Source organism: Pseudophryne corroboree, chromosome 10 (genome assembly GCF_028390025.1).
Source record: "Pseudophryne corroboree isolate aPseCor3 chromosome 10, aPseCor3.hap2, whole genome shotgun sequence".
Taxonomy (NCBI): Eukaryota; Metazoa; Chordata; class Amphibia; order Anura; family Myobatrachidae; genus Pseudophryne; species Pseudophryne corroboree.
In genome coordinates, this window is record NC_086453.1 from 52,755,176 (window position 1) to 52,777,141 (window position 21,966).

General features: G+C 49.4%; 1 protein-coding gene across 6 annotated transcripts in view; it reads left to right on the top strand.

Moving 5' to 3' along the window:
- The window catches only part of PRDM9 (PR/SET domain 9), a 384,129-nt gene that overhangs the window by 82,566 nt on the left and 279,597 nt on the right, over nt 1-21,966 (top strand). For 5 of the 6 annotated variants that reach the window (XM_063942393.1, XM_063942392.1, XM_063942396.1 and 2 more), the window contains exon 3: nt 7,499-7,622. In XM_063942393.1, coding sequence (XP_063798463.1) covers nt 7,499-7,622 — 124 coding nt within the window. Of the gene's footprint in view, nt 1-7,498; nt 7,623-21,966 lie in introns of those variants that run through there. The other variant, XM_063942397.1, reaches the window with a different exon arrangement.

Genomic DNA, 21,966 nt, shown 5'->3' on the forward strand with positions numbered 1-21,966 from the left:
TTGGATTGTCCACGGCACCCAGGGTCTTTACCAAGGTGATGGCCGAAATGATGATCCTTCTTCGAAGAGAAGGCGTATTAATTATCCCTTACTTGGACGATCTCCTGATAAGGGCAAGATCCAGAGAACAGCTGGAGGTCGGAGTAGCACTAACTCAAGTAGTGCTCCAACAGCACGGGTGGATTCTGAATTTTCCAAAATCCCAACTGATCCCGACGACACGTCTGCTGTTCCTAGGGATGATTCTGGACACTGTTCAGAAAAAGGTATTTCTTCCAGAGGAGAAAGCCAGGGAGTTATCCGAACTAGTCAGGAACCTCCTAAAACCAGGGACAGTGTCTGTGCATCAATGCACAAGAGTCCTGGGAAAAATGGTGGCTTCTTACGAAGCGATTCCATTCGGCAGATTCCATGCACGAATTTTTCAGTGGGATCTGCTAGACAAATGGTCCGGATCGCATCTGCAGATGCATCAGCGGATAAAATTGTCGACAAGGACAAGGGTCTCTCTGCTATGGTGGTTGCAGAGTGCTCATCTGTTGGAGGGCCGCAGATTCGGCATACAGAACTGGGTCCTAGTGACCACGGATGCCAGCCTGAGAGGCTGGGGAGCGGTCACACAAGGAAGAAACTTCCAGGGCGTGTGGTCAAGCCTGGAAACGTCTCTTCACATAAATATACTGGAACTAAGAGCAATCTACAATGCTCTAAGCCTGGCAAAACCTCTGCTTCAGGGTCAGCCGGTGTTGATCCAGTCGGACAACATCACGGCAGTCGCCCACGTAAACAGACAGGGCGGCACAAGAAGCAGGAGGGCAATGGCAGAAGCTGCAAGGATTCTTCGCTGGGCGGAAAATCATGTGATAGCACTGTCGGCAGTGTTCATTCCGGGAGGGAACAACTGGGAAGCAGACTTCCTCAGCAGACACGATCTTCACCCGGGAGAGTGGGGACTTCATCCAGAAGTCTTCCACATGATTGTGGTCCATTGGGAAAGACCAATGGTGGACATGATGGCGTCCCGCCTCAACAAAAAACTGGACAGGTATTGCGCCAGGTCAAGAGATCCTCAGGCAATAGCTGTGGACGCTCTGGTAACACCATGGGTGTACCAGTCAGTGTATGTGTTCCCTCCTCTGCCTCTCTTACCCAAGGTACTGAGAATTATACGGCAAAGGGGAGTAAGAACGATACTAGTGGCTCCGGACTGGCCAAGAAGGACTTGGTACCCGGAACTTCAGGAGATGCTCACGGAAGATCCGTGGCCTCTACCTCTAAGAAGGGATCTGCTTCAGCAGGGACCGTGTCTATTCCAAGACTTACCGCGGCTGCGTTTGACGGCATGGCGGTTGAACGCCGGATCCTAAAGGAAAAAGGCATTCCGGAAGAGGTCATCCCTACCCTGGTCAAAGCCAGGAAGGAGGTGACTGCACAACATTATCACCGCATTTGGAGAAAATATGTTGCATGGTGTGAGGCCAGGAAGGCCCCGACAGAGGAATTTCAACTGGGTCGATTCCTACATTTCCTGCAAACAGGATTATCTATGGGCCTCAAATTAGGGTCCATTAAGGTTCAAATTTCGGCCCTGTCGATTTTCTTCCAGAAAGAATTGGCTTCAGTTCCTGAAGTCCAGACTTTTGTAAAAGGAGTACTACATATACAGCCCCCGGTTGTGCCCCCAGTGGCACCGTGGGATCTCAATGTAGTTTTGGATTTTCTCAAATCCCATTGGTTTGAGCCACTCAAATCGGTAGATTTGAAATATCTTACATGGAAAGTAACCATGCTACTGGCTCTGGCTTCAGCCAGGAGAGTGTCAGAATTGGCGGCTTTGTCGTATAAAAGCCCATATCTGATTTTCCATTCGGACAGGGCAGAATTGAGGACGCGTCCTCATTTTCTGCCTAAGGTGGTATCAGCGTTTCACCTGAACCAGCCTATTGTGGTGCCTGCGGCTACTAGCGATTTGGAGGATTCCAAGTTGCTGGACGTTGTCAGAGCATTGAAAATATATATTTCAAGGACGGCTGGAGTAAGAAAATCTGACTCGCTGTTTATACTATATGCACCCAACAAGATGGGTGCTCCTGCTTCTAAGCAGACGATTGCTCGTTGGATTTGTAGCACAATTCAACTGGCACATTCTGTGGCAGGCCTGCCACAGCCTAAATCTGTCAATGCCCACTCCACAAGGAAGGTGGGCTCATCTTGGGCGGCTGCCCGAGGGGTCTCGGCATTACAACTCTGCCGAGCAGCTACGTGGTCAGGGGAGAACACGTTTGTAAAATTCTACAAATTTGATACCCTGGCTAAGGAGGACCTGGAGTTCTCTCATTCGGTGCTGCAGAGTCATCCGCACTCTCCCGCCCGTTTGGGAGCTTTGGTATAATCCCCATGGTCCTGACGGAGTCCCAGCATCCACTAGGACGTCAGAGAAAATAAGATTTTACTTACCGATAAATCTATTTCTCATAGTCCGTAGTGGATGCTGGGTGCCCATCCCAAGTGCGGATTGTCTGCAATACTTGTACATAGTTATTGTTACAAAAAAATCGGGTTGTTTATTGTTGTGAGCCATCTTTTCAGAGGCTCCTACGTTATCATACTGTTAACTGGGTTCAGATCACAAGTTGTACGGTGTGATTGGTGTGGCTGGTATGAGTCTTACCCGGGATTCAAAATCCTTCCTTATTGTGTACGCTCGTCCGGGCACAGTATCCTAACTGAGGCTTGGAGGAGGGTCATAGGGGGAGGAGCCAGTACACACCACCTAGTGGTCAAACTTTTAAATTTTGTGCCCTGTCTCCTGCGGAGCCGCTATTCCCCATGGTCCTGACGGAGTCCCAGCATCCACTACGGACTATGAGAAATAGATTTATCGGTAAGTAAAATCTTATTTTTTCCCTCTGCTGCTGGTGGGCTCTACTGTACAATAGGGATGCTGGCTGGGCACAGGCTGGCTCCACAGTCCACACACCGTCCTCTCTGATTCCGGCAGCCTGCGCGCCCAGCCAATGACTGAGCCGCAGGCTGCTGCTCAACAGATTATTGGACAGGTGAGCCATCGCTCAGCTGTCCTTCCTGTTCACACTCCCTGTGTGCGGCGCCAGCATTTTAATGCTTTGGTGAGCCGCCGGGGGACATATCTCAGCCGCTGCCCTGCGTGTGGAGCGGCTGCGCTGGGAGCGCTACACCGCAGATCAGACCAGAGATCTGATCTGCGGCGGCGGGGGGCCCTTTTGAAAAAGGGGGCCCGGGGTACTTATCCCCGGAGCCCCCCTTTTAATCCGGCTCTGGGGGGGGCACAGAAAATGCGATCACCTTTGTCTGCCAATCAGGCAGAGGTGGTCGCGGGGCGTGGCAGGCAACGCTCCAAATCCAGGGAGGAGACGGAGCATTGCGGAGGCAACCAAACAGGGGCAGTGTGGCGGGAATGGGGGCATGTCGGAGGCGTGATCACGGCGGTTGCATGATGTCACACACACAGCCCCAGCGTTCGCAATATCTGCTTGTTGAATGGGGGGAGACATCGGTCAGCATGCTGGGTGGCCTTGCCCAGCGATGGGCGGCTCCCAACATGCGATCCAAAGGATTGCAAATTCTGCTAATTAGCAGAATTTGCAATCCTTACTGAGTTACACACATATTTGAAGTTGGACCTCACCTGTCCATAAAACTTAATAAGGGGAGATGAATGAAGCAATCAAAAGAATGGAAAAGTGGTCCAGCAGAGAAGTCACCCATGGCAACTAATCAGATGCTACCTTTAAGTTTACAGAATGTGCGCCCGATTCAGTAAGGATTGCAAATTCTGCTAATTAGCAGAATTTGCAATCCTTGTGAACGCATGTTGGGGGCCGCCTCCCCCCTTGATGAAGCAGAAATTGCAATCACATTGCAACTTATGCTTTAACGTAGAAATTAAGGTTACCACCTACAATACATTATTACAGTATCAAATGGAGTTACGAATGAGTTGGGTATGATGTCCTAATCACATGCTCATTGCCAGCCTAATTCCGCACTCTATGGGGTATATTTACTAAGGTCCCGATTTTGACCGAGATGGTGTTTTTTCTTCAAAGTGTCATCTCGGGAATTTACTAAACTCAAATCACGGCAGTGATGAGGGCATTCGTATTTTTTTGGAAGTCCAAGAAAAAAAATACGAATGAATACACCATCGGTCAAATACACCTGCAATTTGGTAGAACTCGTCATTTACTAAAAAGTGTAATTCACAAACACTGCCGGCAATAGCCAAACACTGCCATGAAAAAATACAAATCGTAAGAAAGTGCTAAAATAAAACAGACCTGCTTTTTTGTACCGTGTTCTGATATGCATGCACGGATCCATGAGATCCGTGCATGTTTATCAGTGGGAAGGGGTGGGAAAGTGTTAATTTTTTGGAAAAAAAAATACGTGGGGTCCTCCCTCCTAAGCAAAACCAGCCTCGGGCTCTTTGAGCCGGTCCTGGTTGAAAAAATTTTGGGGGAAAAGTGACAGGGGTTCCCCCATATTTAATCAACCAGCACCGGGCTCTGCGCCTGGTCCTGGTTCCAAAAATACGGGGGACAAAAAGCGTAGGGGTCCCCCGTATTTTTAAAACCAGCACCGGGCTCCACTAGCCAGGTACATAATGCCACAGCCGGGGGATACTTTTATACTGGTCCCTGCGGCCCTGGCATTACATACCCAACTAGTCACCACTGGCCGGGGTACCCTGGAGGAGTGGGGACCCCTTCAATCAAGGGGTCCCCCCCTCCAGCCACCCAAGGGCCAGGGGTGAAGCCCGAGGCTGTCCCCCCATCCAAGGGCGGCGGATGGGGGGCTGATAGCCTTTTTGTCAAGTGTTGAATATTGTTTTTAGCAGCAGTACTACAAGTCCCAGCAAGCCTCCCCCGCAAGCTGGTACTTGGAGAACCACAAGTACCAGCATGCGGAGGAAAACCGGGCTCGCTGGTACCTGTAGTACTACTACTAAAAAAATACCCCAATAAAAACAGGACACACACACCTTGAAAGTTAAAGTTTATTACATACATCCACACCTCCATACATACATACTTACCTATGTTCACACGAGGGTCGGTCCTCTTCTCCATGTAGAATCCATGGGGTACCTGTTGGGAAAATTATACTCACATAATCCAGTGTAGATCGGTCCTCTTCTGTTCTTTGTAATCCACGAATTTGGCAAAATAAAAAAACGAACACCCGACCACGCACTGAAAGGGGCCCCATGTTTTCACATGGGACCCCTTTCCCCGACTGCCAGGAACCCCCCCTGACTTCGGTCTAAGAGGGTTCCTTCAGCCAATCAGGGAGCGCCACGTCGTGGCACCCTCCTGATTGGCTGTGTGCTCCTGAAGTGTCTGTCAGGCAGCACACGGCAGTGATACAATGTAGCGCCTATGCGCTCCATTGTAACCAATGGTGGGAGCTTTGCGGTCAGCGGTGAGGTTACTTTCGGTCAACCGCTGACCACAAAGTTCCCACCATTGGTTACAATGGAGCGCATAGGCGCTACATTGTATCACTGCCGTGTGCTGCCTGACAGACACTTCAGGAGCACACAGCCAATCAGGAGGGTGCCACGACGTGGCGCTCCCTGATTGGCTGAAGGAACCCTCTTAGACAGAAGTCAGGGGGGGTTCCTGGCAGTCGGGGAAAGGGGTCCCATGTGAAAACATGGGGCCCCTTTCAGTGCGTGGTCGGGTGTTCGTTTTTTTATTTTGCCAAATTCGTGGATTACAAAGAACAGAAGAGGACCGATCTACACTGGATTATGTGAGTATAATTTTCCCAACAGGTACCCCATGGATTCTACATGGAGAAGAGGACCGACCCTCGTGTGAACATAGGTAAGTATGTATGTATGGAGGTGTGGATGTATGTAATAAACTTTTACTTTCAAGGTGTGTGTGTCCTGTTTTTATTGGGGTATTTTTTTAGTAGTAGTACTACAGGTACCAGCGGGCCCGGTTTTCCTCCGCATGCTGGTACTTGTGGTTCTCCAAGTACCAGCTTGCGGGGGAGGCTTGCTGGGACTTGTAGTACTGCTACTAAAAACAATATTCAACACTTGACAAAAAGGCTATCAGCCCCCCATCCGCCGCCCTTGGATGGGGGGGACAGCCTCGGGCTTCACCCCTGGCCCTTGGGTGGCTGGAGGGGGGGACCCCTTGATTGAAGGGGTCCCCACTCCTCCAGGGTACCCCGACCAGGGGTGACTAGTTGGGTATGTAATGCCAGGGCCGCAGGGACCAGTATAAAAGTGTCTCCCGGCTGTGGCATTATGTACCTGGCTAGTGGAGCCCGGTGCTGGTTTTAAAAATATGGGGGACCCCTACGCTTTTTGTCCCCCGTATTTTTGGAACCAGGACCAGGCGCAGAGCCCGGTGCTGGTTGATTAAATATGGGGGAACCCCTGTCACTTTTTCCCCCATATTTTTTCAACCAGGACCGGCTCAAAGAGCCCGAGGCTGGTTTTGCTTAGGAGGGGGGACCCCACGCATTTTTTTTTTAAATGTTAACAATGTTTTACTTTTTACGAAAGGTGCACAATGAAGCCCAGCACGGATCTCACAGATCCGGCCGAGATTCATTGTGTTAAAGTCGGCAGTGTTTTACAATTCACTCCCGTATAACACTGCCAAAAAATACGAATGACATCGACATCGGTAAATACGAAAATGCAGAATACGACAGCTTAGTAAATTAGTCGTAATAAATTCAAAAAGTTGCAATTTTACACTTTCGATGTCATTCGTGTTTGAACTTTAACCTCATTCGGAAAAATATGAATTTTAGTAAATATACCCCTATGTCTCCTCTCATATTTGTTATTACCAGCCTTATTACAATCTCCCCACATTGAGCAGGTGTGTGCCTCATGCTGAAGGTGGGCTTGTATTCTAGGAATGGTGGAGAATTTCACTACCACCACATAGTACCACCAACTACACTAACAATATTCTCATTACACTATACCACTTTTATACACAATAGCACCAGCATATGCTCTCCACACACTACAAACAATGGCAAGGTTCAGTATGATTTGCCGTCTTACAGGATGCCGACGGGCAGAATACCGACGCCGCCCCCCCGATAGTTGAAATCCTGAGGGGAGATAAGAGTGTTCCCCCCTACCCCCTAACCCTCCCTGCCCTGCAACATAACCCTAACTGTCCTCCTTAGTGCCTAAACCCTAACCTCCCCCTGGTGGTGCCTAACCCATCCATCCCGCATCCTAACCCTAAGCTCCTCAGCTATTAATAGCAGTGTCTTAACACATGTTGTTTGGTGCTGAGGGAGGTTTCTGGGTAACAGGAACCCCTCTTCCATCACCACCATAAGGGCTTCCAAAGTTTTTTAACTGGCCACAACCTGGCTGCTTTGGCTGAATGATCCTTTTAGTGAGCAGTATAAGTTTAAATATATTGAGCCTTTTGCTGAGGCTACAGTATGTGCTTTATATCCTATTCAGGTTTCTGACAATTTCTTGGACATTTCACGGTATTTTCCAAAAGAAGAATGGTTGGAGATGTCAGAGTGGGAGAAAATTCGCTACAGAAATCTAAAGCAAAACTACAAGAAACTGCTAGAGATAGGTGACTACTATAATTCTTCACCAGCAGCAGAAATCTCTGCATATTTGTATGCCTGTAATTCATATGGGTGGTAATTGATATGCCAGCTGTTGGGATGCCGGCGCTCAGTATATCGGCGCCGGCATACCGACAACTACTCTCCCTCTTGGGGGGTCCACGACCCCCCTGGAAGGAGAATAAATAGCGTTGCGCGCCACCGTGCCCGCAGCGTGGCGAAAGCAGCATGCCCGCAAGGGGCTCTTTTATGCTCGCCCCACTGGCGGTCGGGATCCCGGCGCCCGTATGCTGGGCGCCAGGGTTCCGAACGCCGGCATAACATACTACACCCATTCATATACCTTAAGGGTGTCTAGGTAGAGTAACTGACCTCAAACTTACTATACTGTATTGTCAGTATCTGTGCCAGTATTTTACAGTTCAATATTACGGGGAACGTGTTTTATGTGTACTCTTCTGATAATAGCAGGGCCTTTTGCACTTGAAATAATAATGGTATGAGAAAAACCTCTGGAATATTATTTATTTGGGGGTGACAGAAACTTCAAGGGTAACACTAGGGAGTGCTACCACTGACAGCTAAATGTAGGTACCATACAAACAGGGAGAAGGAAGAGTTGTCGTAGTGTGATGCATTATTTAAAACTTAACCTTGTTTAAAAATATTAAATAATTTGTAAAAACAAATTATTAAAATCCAGCAAATAATAAATAAGTGTCCAAAGAATAGAAAAGTGTAAGTAATAGTATCGCTATGTACCACTCTATGATTATGTGACTTAATTTTGTCTGACAGCTACTGTACAGTAGGGGTTGGGTCCAATATGCCGGTGGTCGTGATGCCGGCAGTGAACATACCGCTGTGGCATCCCGATTCTGAGAATCCCGACAGAGGCAAGGTATGTATACTTTTCCTTCATCAATGCCCCGCTAACCTAACCCTCCCTTCACGCAGCCTAAACTTGACCCTTACAAACCCCACCCTGCTGCCTAGCCCTAACCCTCCCCGGTGATGCCTAAACCTAACCCCTCCTTCCTGCAGCCTAACCTGTTTTACAAGTGGTTCCATATAATTGGCAACACTGGAGCGGATGGACACCGGACAGGTGTGTTGGCAACACTGAAGAAGATGGACACTACAGGAGTGTCGGCAATACTGGAGCAGGAGGACACTGGTCAGAAGCGTTGACAGCACAGGAGTGGGTGGACACACACACAGCACTGAGCACAGGAGCAGTCACTGGAGTGTATGGATGGAGCACAGCACAAGCCTTGGATGGACACCGCACAGTCCCTGGACGGACCCAGCACAGCCCCTGGATGGACACAGCACAGCCCCTGGATGGACACAGCAGAGCCTGTGGACGGACAGCACAGCCCCTGGATAAACACAGCACAGCCATTGGATGGACACAGCACAACCCCTTGACAGAGACAGCACAGCCCCTTGACGGACACAGCACAGCCCCTGGATGGACAGCACAGCCCCTGAAAGGACAGCATAGCCTCACCAAAGTGAAGACAGAAATTATGTTTCAACTCCGCAAACAGAGAGTGAACATAATTCCGTACCTGGACAATCTTCTGATAAACGCACCATCCAGGGAGCGGTTGTTGGACAGCATTGGCCTCTCAACCAGACTACTCCTGGATCACGGGTGGATTCTGAACCTACCAAAATCTCACCTAGAACCAACACAGAGGTTGATTCTGGACACAGAGTCTCAGAAAGTGTTCCTTTCCTTGGAAAAGGCAATGGTAACCCAGTCGATGGTTCAGGCTGTCCTGAAGCCAACCCAGATCTCGGTGCATCTGTGCATTCATCTTCTGGGGAAAATGGTGGCCTCTTACGAGGCGCTTCAGTATGGAAGGTTTCATGCAAGGCCCTTTCAGCTAGATCTGTTGGACAAATGGTCCGGATCACATCTTCACATGCACCAGAGGATCCTTCTGTCGCCAAAAGCCAGAATCTTCCTGCTGTGGTGGCTACAGACTTCTCACCTAGTCGAGGGTCGGAGGTTCAGGATTCAGAATTGGATTCTGCTAACCACAGATGCAAGCCTCAGAGGTTGGGGCGCAGTCACCTAGGGAGTGCAGTTTCAGGAAGATGGTCAAGTCAGGAAGTTGTCCTTCCAATTAACATCCTGGAACTCAGGGCTATATGCAATACCCTTCTGCAGGCCTCACATCTTCTTCAGAATCAAGCTATTCGGGTCCAGTCGGACAATGTGATGTCAGTGACGTAAAAAAGCCGACAGGGTGGAACGAAAAGCAGAGGAGCAGTGTCAGAGATGTCAAGAATTCTCCTCTGGGTGGAAAAGCACGCCGTGGCGTTGTCAGCGGTCTTCATTCCGGGGGTGGACAACTGGGAAGCAGACTTCCTCAGCAGACACGACCTGCACCCGGGGGAATGGGGCCTCCACCTGGAGGTGTTCCAGTGGTTGACACGTCGGTGGGGATGTCCACAAATCGACATGATGGCCTCTTGACTCAACAATAAGCTCAAGCGGTATTGTTCCAGGTCGAGGGACCCACAAGCAGTGGTGGTAGATGCTCTGACTACTCCGTGGGTCTACCAGCTGGTGTACGTGTTTCCTCCACTTCCTCTCATTCCAAGAATTCTAAGCAGATCCATGGCCTCTTCGCGAGGAAGTTGAACGGCTGATTCTAGCCAGGAGAGGGATTCCTGACAAGGTCATCCCGACTATGATCCAAGCCAGGAAGGGGGTAACATCTAAACATTACTACCGTATTTGGAAGAAATATGTCTCTTGGTGTGAGATCAGACAGTATTATGCAGTGGAATTTCATCTGGGACGTTTCCTGCTTTTCCTGCAGTCGGGAGTGGATGTGGGCCTATGTCTAGGCTCCATAAAAATCCAGATTTCGGCCTTGTCTATTTTCTTTCAGATACAATTGGCTTCTCTCCATGAGGTTCAGACGTTCTTGAAAGGTGTTCTGCACATCCAACCTCCCTTTATGCATCCCACGGCACCTTGGGATCTCAATTTGGTGCTGCAGTTCCTCCAATCGGACTGGTTTGAACCGTTACAGGAGGTTGACGTAAAGTACCTTACGTGGAAGACCGTTACACTGTTGGCCTTGGCTTAGGCAAGACGTGTGTCAGAGCTAGGGGCGTTGTCTTGCAAGAGCCCCTACCTAATTTTCCATGAGGATAGAGCTGAACTCAGAACTTGTCAGCAATTTCTTCCTAAGGTGGTGTCCGCAATTCACATCAACCAACCTATTGTGGTTCCAGCTGTTACAGACACCTCTGCTACTTCAAAGTCTTTGGATGTTGTGAGGGCTTTGAAGGTGTTTATGAAGAACAGCTCGTCACAGGATATCGGACTCGCTGCTCGTTGTCACAACTGAGGGCCTGAGCTGACGGGAGGCAGCCTCAGTTGTAGGGGCTGAGATGTACCGGAACCTGGGAGGTTGTATCAGACCCCTGGACATGTAAGTAACATAAATAATAACTGCCAGAAGGCGTGACCACGACAACTTGGATAAAAGTCAATGATGTTTATTATGACAACTCCGCAACACAGCAGCAGTAAAAGAAAACGTAAAAGTCAGCAAAGAATAAATACAGTTCCTGGGTACTACAGGATGGCAGGAGCCACAGGGCACTGGTAGTGTGAGATAGTTCTTATGATCTTCTAGATGGAAAGTCCTTACCAGGCCCGACTGTAGCAATGGAGATAACCCAGGATTGTGCCAGCTGGTGTTCCAGGAAAAGCTGGGTTGCTGAAGATAAAACAGCTGCTGTGGATACTGGCTGGAACCAGACTGTTGTTAGCACGGAGTGGATACTGGCTGGAACCAGTTAAATAATAAATGAACTTGGGAGCGATGAAATATGAACTGAAATGTAGAACTTGAGAGCGGAGAAATAATAATACCGGTGGAGAGTGGTAAAGTGTAGAAAGGACACCGGCCCTTTAAGGGAAGCTGTACTCTGCTGGAAGCTGAGCTGGAAGCAGGTAATGTTGTAGCTGGAAACAGATGAATCCACAATGGATTGGAGAGTCAGGCTACACCGCAGGTGGAATGCTGGTGCGGGTCTCTATGGTGGAAGTCTTGAGACAGGAGCTGGAACCTGGAAGACAATCACAGGAGAGAGACAAACAGGAACTAGGTTTGACAACCAAAGCACTGACGCCTTCCTTGCTCAGGCACAGTGTATTTATACCTGCAGCAAGGAAGGGATTGGCTAGGCAATTATGCAGATTAACAATACTGACAACAGATTGGAGGAAATGATCAGCTGACAGAATCCAAGATGGCTGCGCCCATGCAGACACTTGGAGGGAAGTTTGGTTTGTAATCCATGTGGTAATGAAAACAGTAATGGCGGCGCCGGCCACTGGAGACAGGAGACGCCAGGCTGACAAGTGCACATCCAACCACGCGGACACAGCGGAGGCCGCGGCTGACGTAATCGCCACTCTGACACTCTGCATGCAGAAGCTCAGGGACGGCGGCGGAGGCCGCGGGGAACGCCATGCCAGATGTAATAAGGCGTTACTGTGACGGCGTCTCAGAGAGACAGGAGAGGATGCAGGAATGTGAACATTAGGATAACAGATGGGATCCGGTCCTGGAGCGCTGAGCCAGCCTTAGGAGGCATCTGATGGGTAAGAAATGGCGTCCAGATACCCGGATCGTGACAGCACCCCCCCCTTTAGGAGTGGCCCCAGGACACTTCTTTGGCTTTTGAGGAAACTTGGAATGGAATCTCCGGACCAAGGCAGGAGCATGGACATCAGAAGCATTGGTCCATGAACGTTCCTCAGGGCCATAACCCTTCCAGTCAATAAGATACTGTAGTTGACCGTAACGGTGACGTGAGTCCAGGATCTTGGCCACTTCATACTCAACGCCTCGTTGAGTTTGGACTTTCGGAGTTGGAGGAAGTGAGGAATGAAACCGATTCAAGATCAGCGGTTTCAACAGGGAAACATGGAATGTCCTGGGTATTTTTAAGAAGGGAGGCAACTGGAGTCTGTAAGCAACAGGATTGATGACTTGTTCAATCTTGAAAGGACCGATATAGCGAGGTGCAAACTTCATACTGGGAACTCTTAACCTCAAATTCTTCGTGGATAACCATACCCGATCACCCACCTTGAGAGCAGGAACTGCTCGACGCTTCTTATCCGCAAACTTCTTGTACCTGAACGATGCCTTGAGCAGAGCTGATCGTACGCTCTTCCAGATATTGGCAAACTGATGCAAGGTGATATCCACTGCGGGAACAGAAGTTGCTGGAAGCGGTTGGAACTCAGGAACTTTAGGGTGGAATCCAAAGTTAGTGAAGAATGGTGTTGAAGCAGATGAAGAATGATACTGGTTGTTATGACAGAACTCGGCCCAGGGAAGTAATTGAACCCAGTCATCTTGAGAGGAGGACACATAGATGCGGAGGAAGGCCTCCAAGTCCTGATTCACCCTCTCGGTTTGACCATTGGTCTGAGGATGGTAAGCCGTGGAAAACTTTAGCTTGACTTGGAGGACTTGACATAAACTTCGCCAGAATTTGGCTGTGAATTGAACTCCTCGATCTGAGATAATTTCTTCAGGAAGACCGTGGAGTCGGAAGATCTCTTGTATGAATACTTGAGCCAACTTGGAAGCTGACGGAAGACCGGTGAGAGGAATGAAGTGTGCCATCTTGGTGAACCGGTCAACTACCACCCAGATGGTATTGAACTTGTTGCACATGGGTAAGTCTGTAATGAAATCCATCGACAAGTGGGTCCATGGTCGACGGGGAACGGATAGTGGAACCAGTTGCCCCGCAGGCGACTGGCGGGATACTTTATGTTGGGCACACTTTGGGCAAGATGCAATAAACTCCAAGACGTCCTTTTTCAGAGTTGGCCACCAATAGGACCTAGAGATAAACTCCAGGGTTTTTTGGATACCTGTATGTCCGGCAAAACGGGAAGCATGGGCCCAATGCATGAGCTTCTTCCTTAGCATCGGCTTCACAAAACTTTTCCCTGATGGGGGCGTAGAGTCCATCCCTACCGTGGAGAATGCCAACGGATTTATAATAGGATGCTTGTCTGAAGACTCTGACTCATTTTCTTGCTCCCATGAGCGGGAAAGGGCATCGGCCTTGCGATTCTGAGAGCCCGGACAGAACTGGAGTTTAAAGTCGAACCTGGAAAAGAAAAGTGCCCATCTGGCCTGACGAGGGTTGAGACATTGTGCGCCCTTCAGGTATAAAAGGTTCTTGTGGTCTGTAAGTATGGTGATTGAATGAGAAGCTCCCTCCAACAGATACCTCCACTCTTCTAGAGCGAGCTTGATGGCTAGCAACTCCTGGTCGCCAATGGCATAGTTGCGCTCAGCTGGGGAGAACTTCCGGGAGAAGAAACTGCAAGGGTGTAAATGGCCATCTTCAGCCCTCTGAGATAACACCGCTCCTACTCCAACGGAGGAGGCATCCACCTCTAAGATGAAAGGAGAGTCGATGTCAGGCTGTTTCAGAACAGGCGCAGAGATGAACCTTTGTTTTAAAAGATGAAATGCTTGCATGGCTTCTTCAGACCACTTGGATGGGTTAGCACCCTTCTTAGTGAAAGCAGTAATAGGCGCCACAATGGTGGAAAAGTCTCGTATAAACTTTCGGTAATAGTTGGCGAACCCTAAGAACCTCTGGACCCCTTTGAGGGTTAAGGGTACCGGCCAATTTTGGATTGCTTGTAGTTTCTCAGGATCCATCTCTAGTCCGGAACCGGACACAATGTACCCTAGAAACGGAATGGACTTGACTTCAAAGACGCATTTTTCTAATTTGCAATAGAGATGATTGACACGGAGACGGGACAGAACCTCTTTAACCCAAAAACGATGTTCCTCTAAATCGTTGGCAAAAATGAGGATATCGTCTAGATAGACCACGACATGACGGTATAGAATGTCTCTGAAGATCTCATTGACAAAATGCTGGAAGACAGCTGGAGCATTGCTCAATCCGAAGGGCATGACGAGGTACTCATAATGTCCGTCACGGGTGTTAAAGGCGGTCTTCCACTCGTCACCCTCACGGATCCGGATGAGATTGTATGCACCTCGCAAGTCCAGCTTTGTAAAGATGGTAGCTCCGCTAACTCTGTCAAAGAGCTCAGTAATCAGGGGTAAAGGATAACGGTTCTTGATGGTAATGTCGTTCAAACCTCTGTAGTCGATGCACGGCCGCAGACCACCATCTTTCTTTTTTACAAAAAAGAAGCCTGCGCCGGCTGGAGAAGAAGAAGGTCGAATGAACCCCTTTGCTAGGTTCTCTTTAATATATTCCTCCATAGAATGCGTCTCAGGCAGAGACAACGGATAAGTTCGGCCTCGAGGTGGAACCTTCCCTGGAACGAGATCAATCGGACAGTCCCATTCTCTATGAGGAGGAAGGATATCAGCAGAAGCTTTACTGAACACATCCGTGAAATCTTGATATGGAGGAGGTGGAACATCAGACGACCTGGGGGAGGAAGAACAGACAGGCAATACTTTAAACAAACATGTCTCAGCACAGGAGGAACCCCATGCCAGGATTTGCGTAGTCGTCCAATCAATTGTAGGATTGTGAAGACGGAGCCATGGAAGGCCCAGGACCACAGGATGTGTGGCTCTTGGAATCACTAAAAAAGAAATAAGTTCGGAATGAAGAACTCCCACTCTCAGACGAACTGGTAGAGTCCTTAAAGAAATGACTGCATCAAAAATTTTGCTGCCATCCACGGCAGTTAAAGAAATGGACGAAGGAAGTCTCTCGGTGGGTAGGGACCACCGTTTAACATAGGCTTCGGTAATAAAGTTCCCAGCTGCTCCGGAATCAAGGAGGGCAATGACGTTCCGATAACGTTGAGCAACTTGAAGCGAGACTGGGAGATTACAATCTTGAGGAGATGGAGAGGAGATCATTACTCCTAGCCGGCCCTCTCCTTGGTGAGCTAGGATTTGGAGTTTCCCGGACGTTTGGGACAGGCATTAATGGTGTGAGACGGAGCTGCACAATAGAGACAGAGAGACTCGGAGAGACGTCTTCGGCGCTCAGCAGGAGTTAAACGGGAACGGCCAAGTTGCATGGGCTCATCTTTAGATGGTGACAGTTGACGAGGAGGAGGAGCAGAAGATTTTGGAGCAGATGATCTTCCACGCTCAGTTGCTCTCTCTCTGAAACGTAAATCAACTTTCGTGCAGAGTGAGATTAGCTCATCTAACTTAGAAGGTAAGTCTCTGGTAGCTAACTCATCTTTAATACGCTCAGATAAGCCATGCCAGAATGCAGCATACAGGGCCTCGTCGTTCCATGCCAGTTCGGATGCCAGGATCTGGAACTGTATCAGATATTGTCCTACAGTACGTGACCCCTGGCGTAAACGGAGAATCTCGGATGAAGCTGAGGTTACCCGGCCTGGCTCGTCGAAGATGCGCCTGAATGTTGACACGAAGGCAGTGTAGGAAGATAGCAGGGTGTCGGACCTCTCCCATAACGGTGATGCCCAATCAAGGGCTGAGCCACTGAGAAGAGAAATAATGTAGGCAATTTTTGTACGGTCACTGGGAAAATTGCCAGGTTGTAGCTCAAACTGAATCTCACACTGGTTGAGAAATCCCCTGCAGAATCTTGGAGATCCGTCAAATTTTGCTGGCATTGGAAGATGAAGACGTGGAGCAGAAATGGGTAAGGTGGGTGGGGTTATAGCTGGAGTCACTGTGGTTGACGCACCAGACGCGCCTGATCCACGGAGAGTTGTCTGAATCCCATCCAGCCGAGTAGAGAGATCCTGGAGACAGCGGATGATGTGGCCCTGTGCAGCCTCCTGATGTTCTAGTCGGGCTGCCAGTTCTTGCATCGGCCTGGCCGCTTGATCCTGGTCTCCGGCTGGATTCATTAGGTCAGTGCTTACTGTCACAACTGAGGGCCTGAGCTGACGGGAGGCAGCCTCAGTTGTAGGGGCTGAGATGTACCGGAACCTGGGAGGTTGTATCAGACCCCTGGACATGTAAGTAACATAAATAATAACTGCCCGAAGGCGTGACCACGACAACTTGGATAAAAGTCAATGATGTTTATTATGACAACTCCGCAACACAGCAGCAGTAAAAGAAAACGTAAAAGTCAGCAAAGAATAAATACAGTTCCTGGGTACTACAGGATGGCAGGAGCCACAGGGCACTGGTAGTGTGAGATAGTTCTTATGATCTTCTAGATGGAAAGTCCTTACCAGGCCCGACTGTAGCAATGGAGATAACCCAGGATTGTGCCAGCTGGTGTTCCAGGAAAAGCTGGGTTGCTGAAGATAAAACAGCTGCTGTGGATACTGGCTGGAACCAGACTGTTGTTAGCACGGAGTGGATACTGGCTGGAACCAGTTAAATAATAAATGAACTTGGGAGCGATGAAATATGAACTGAAATGTAGAACTTGAGAGCGGAGAAATAATAATACCGGTGGAGAGTGGTAAAGTGTAGAAAGGACACCGGCCCTTTAAGGGAAGCTGTACTCTGCTGGAAGCTGAGCTGGAAGCAGGTAATGTTGTAGCTGGAAACAGATGAATCCACAATGGATTGGAGAGTCAGGCTACACCGCAGGTGGAATGCTGGTGCGGGTCTCTATGGTGGAAGTCTTGAGACAGGAGCTGGAACCTGGAAGACAATCACAGGAGAGAGACAAACAGGAACTAGGTTTGACAACCAAAGCACTGACGCCTTCCTTGCTCAGGCACAGTGTATTTATACCTGCAGCAAGGAAGGGATTGGCTAGGCAATTATGCAGATTAACAATACTGACAACAGATTGGAGGAAATGATCAGCTGACAGAATCCAAGATGGCTGCGCCCATGCAGACACTTGGAGGGAAGTTTGGTTTGTAATCCATGTGGTAATGAAAACAGTAATGGCGGCGCCGGCCACTGGAGACAGGAGACGCCAGGCTGACAAGTGCACATCCAACCACGCGGACACAGCGGAGGCCGCGGCTGACGTAATCGCCACTCTGACACTCTGCATGCAGAAGCTCAGGGACGGCGGCGGAGGCCGCGGGGAACGCCATGCCAGATGTAATAAGGCGTTACTGTGACGGCGTCTCAGAGAGACAGGAGAGGATGCAGGAATGTGAACATTAGGATAACAGATGGGATCCGGTCCTGGAGCGCTGAGCCAGCCTTAGGAGGCATCTGATGGGTAAGAAATGGCGTCCAGATACCCGGATCGTGACACTCGTTCTCTATGATCCCAATAAAATTGGGTGTCCTGTGTCAAAGCAGTCAATTGCGCGCTGGATCAGACTCACTATCCAGCATGCTTATTCCACGGCAGGCTTGCCAGTTCCAAAATCTGTACAGGCTCACTCTACTAGGTCGGTGGGTTCTTCTTGGGCGGCTGCCCGGGGTGTCTTGGCTTTACAGCTCTGCCGAGCAGCTACTTGGTCAGGTTCGCTAAGTTTTACAAGTTCGATACTTTGGACTCTGAGGACCTTCAGTTTGGTCAATCAGTACTGCAGTAACCTAAGCACTCTCCCACCCGGTTTGGGAGCTTTGGTACTTCCCCATAGTACTTAATGGATTCCCAGTATCCCCTAGGACGTAATAGAAAATAGGACTTTAATTACCTACCGGTAAATCTTTTTCTCGTAGTCCGTAGGGGATACAGGGTGCCCGTTCAGTGCTGCGTTCTTCCTGCACAGTTACTTGGTTAAGTAATATTGTTTGGTTCAGCTGTTGCTGTTCCTGGTTTCAAGTTTGGTTAGCTTGGCTTTCCTCTTGTTCTGTGTGTGCTGGTTCAGAATCTCACCACTTTCTTTATCTATCCTTCTCTCAAAGTATGTCTGTCTCCTCGGGCACAGTTTCCTAGACTGAGTCTGGTAGGAGGGGCATAGAGGGAGGAGCCAGCGCACACAAATTCTTAACGTACCCATGGCTCCTAGTGGTCCCATCTACACCTCATGGTCCTAACTGGATTCCCAGTATCCCCTACGGACTACGAGAAAAGGATTTACTGGTAGGTAATTAAAATCCTATTTTATGATTGCCATCACCTGTGCTGAAACACCTTTCTTATTCATGAACCTGTTCAAAACAAGTGCCGGCGATCTTAAAGAAAGGTCCAGAAGCAGAGCATTTTGTCCCTCTTAAGAGAGTGTCATGTTGGGAGGTATGGTTGAGGGGGTGGCTGGCATCCTTCTTTCGCTGGGGACAGCTCCAATAGCTTGGGTCAAGGTGGACAGCATTCTCCTTCAAACTGGGCTGGCTCCATGCTATGAGCTGCACTATTATGTGGCGAACAGCTGCATTCAGCCGGGAGGGGAGAGTGCCGGGCAGCAGGGGATTTTTGTGTAATAATTTGCATTTCTCTTACGTCCTAGAGGATGGACCATGGGGTATAGACGGGCTCCGCAGGAGACATGGGCACCAAAAAGAACTTTTCCTATGGGTGTGCACTGGCTCCTCCCTCTATGCCCCTCCTCCAGACCTCAGTTAGATTCTGTGCCCAGAGGAGAAGGGTACACTGCAGAGAGCTCTCCTGAATTTTCTGTGGAAAAATAATTTTGTTAGGTTTTTTATTTTCAGGGAGTCCTGTTGGCAACAGGCTCCCTGCATCGTGGGACTGAGGGGAGAGAAGCAGACCTACTTAACTGATAGGCTCTGCTTCTTAGGCTACTGGACACCATTAGCTCCAGAGGGAGTCGGAACACAGGTCTCACCCTGGGGTTCGTCCTGAAGCCGCGCCGCCGTCCTCCTCACAGATGCCGGAAGGTAGAAGCCGGGTGAGTATGAGAAACAAGAAGACATCTCAGGCGGCAGAAGACTTCAGATCTTCATGAGGTAAGGCACGCAGCGGTAAGCTGCGCGCCATTGCTCCCATACACAACACACCCAGCACTGATGGGTGCAGGGTGCGGGGGGGGGGGGGGGCGCCCTGGGCAGCAATAAACCTTGTTTTTGGACAATAAGGTGCTATTAGATTGCGGAGGCAGCAAATAGATGATCCCCCACCATTTTTGTGAAAATTGAAGAGGGACCAAAGCCCGCCGCTGGGGGGGGGCGGAGCTTGATCCCTCAGCACTAACCAGCGCCATTTTCTCCACAGAGCTGCATGAGAAACGCTGGCTCCCCGGACTCTCCCCAGCTGAACGCTTCAGAGGTTGGAAAAAAGAAAGGGGGGGCACATTGACGCGCAGTGAGTGGGAAATTGGATATATATATATATAATATAAAAGCGCTATCTGTTTTTTCCAGTGTAATTTGGGCGCTGGGTGTGTGCTGGCAACTCTCTCTCTGTCTCTCCTAAGGGCCTGGTTGGGGTTTTGTCCCCTTATAGGTATATCCCTGTGTGTGTGGGGAGTCGGTACGTGCGTGTCAACATGTCTGAAGCGGAAGGCTTCTCTAAGGAGGAGGTAGAGCAGATGAGTGGTGTGTCCCCGTCGGTAGTGCCGACTCAGGAATGGATGGACATGTGGCATATGTTGAATGCAAGTGTGACATCTTTACATAAGAGGCTAGATAAGGCTGAATTTGGGGAGGCGTCAGGGGTCAATACTCGGATTGGACCGACTCACAGGGCCCGTTGGGGTCTCAAAAGCGTCCCTTGGCAAAAATTGTGGACACAACTACTGACACGGACTCTGATTCCAGTGTCGACTATGATGAAGCTAAATTGCACCCTAAGGTGACAAAGAGCATTCAGTGTATGATTATAGCAATAAGAGATGTGTTGCATATTGCTGATGAACCCTCTGTTCCTGACACGAGGGTACACATGTTTAAGGGAATGAAACAGATAATAAACTTTCACCCATCTCATGAACTTAATGAGTTTTTTGAAAAAGCTTGGGAGACTCTGGATAAGAGACCGCAGATTCCCAAAAGAATTAATATGGCATACCCCTTCCCTACACAGGACAGGGTACGTTGGGAATCCCCTCCCACTGTGGACAAGGCTTTAACGCGCCTGTCAAAGAAAGTGGCGCTACCGTCTCCAGACACAGCGACCCTCAAGGATCCTGCGGATCGCAGGCAAGAGACTACTTTAAAGTCTATTTATTCACATACTGGAGCTTTGCTAAGACCGACAATTGCGTCGGCATGGGTATGTAGCGCAATTTCAGCCTGGACAGATAACCTGTCGGCTGACCTTGATACCATGGATAGAGATACTGTTTTGTTAATTCTAGCCCATATCAAAGACGCAGTCTTGTATATGAGAGACGCTCAAAGGGACATTGGATTACTGGCTTCCAGAGCCAATGCCATGGCTATTTCAGCGAGAAGATCCTTATGGACCCGCCTGTGGACGGGTGATGCGGATTCGAAAAAGCATATGATGGTTCTACCCTATAGGGGAGACGTGTTGTTTGGGGATGGGCTGGCGGACCTGGTTTCCACAGCTACCGCAGGTAAATCTAACTTTTTACCGTTTATTCCCCAACAGCAGAAGAAAACTCCAACATATCAGATGCAGTCCTTTCGGTCACAAAAGTCCAGAAGAGGTCGGGGATCCTCCTTCCCTGCCAGAGGTAAGGGTAGAGGGAAAAGAACACCTGCTTCGGCTGGTGCCCAGGAACAGAAGTCCTCCCCGGCTTCTACAAAACCCACTGCATGACGCTGGGGCTCCCCTGCGGGAGTCCGCACCGGTGGGGGCTCGTCTTCGACTCTTCAGCCAGGTCTGGGTCAGCTCAGACCTGAATCCTTGGGTGTTGGAAATAGTTTCCCAAGGCTACAAACTGGAATTCGAAGAGGTGCCCCCACGCCGATTTTTCAAGTCGGCTTTACCAGCTTCTACCCCAGACAGGGATGTAGTGTTAGCTGCAATTCAAACGCTGTGTCAACAGCAAGTAATTATCAGGGTTCCCTTGAACCAACAGGGAAGAGGGTACTATTCAACCCTCTTTGTGGTCCCGAAACCGGATGGTTCGGTCAGACCTATTTTGAATCTAAAATCCCTAAACCTGTACATGAAAAGATTAAAATTCAAGATGGAATCGCTCAGGGCGATAATAGCCAGCATGGAGGAGGGGGAGTTTATGGTGTCACTGGACATAAAGGATGCTTACCTTCATGTCCCCATATATCCTTCCCATCAGGAGTACCTGAGATTCGCTGTACAGGATTGTCATTACCAATTTCAGACGTTGCCGTTTGAGCTTTCCACGGCCCCAAGGATTTTCACCAAGATAATGGCGGAAATGATGGTGGTCCTGCGCAAGCATGGAGTCACAATTATCCCATACTTGGACGATCTCCTGATAAAGGCGAGATCAAGAGAGCAATTGCTGAGCAATGTGACACTCTCTCTGAGAGTGCTCCAGCAACACGGGTGGATTCTAAATCTACC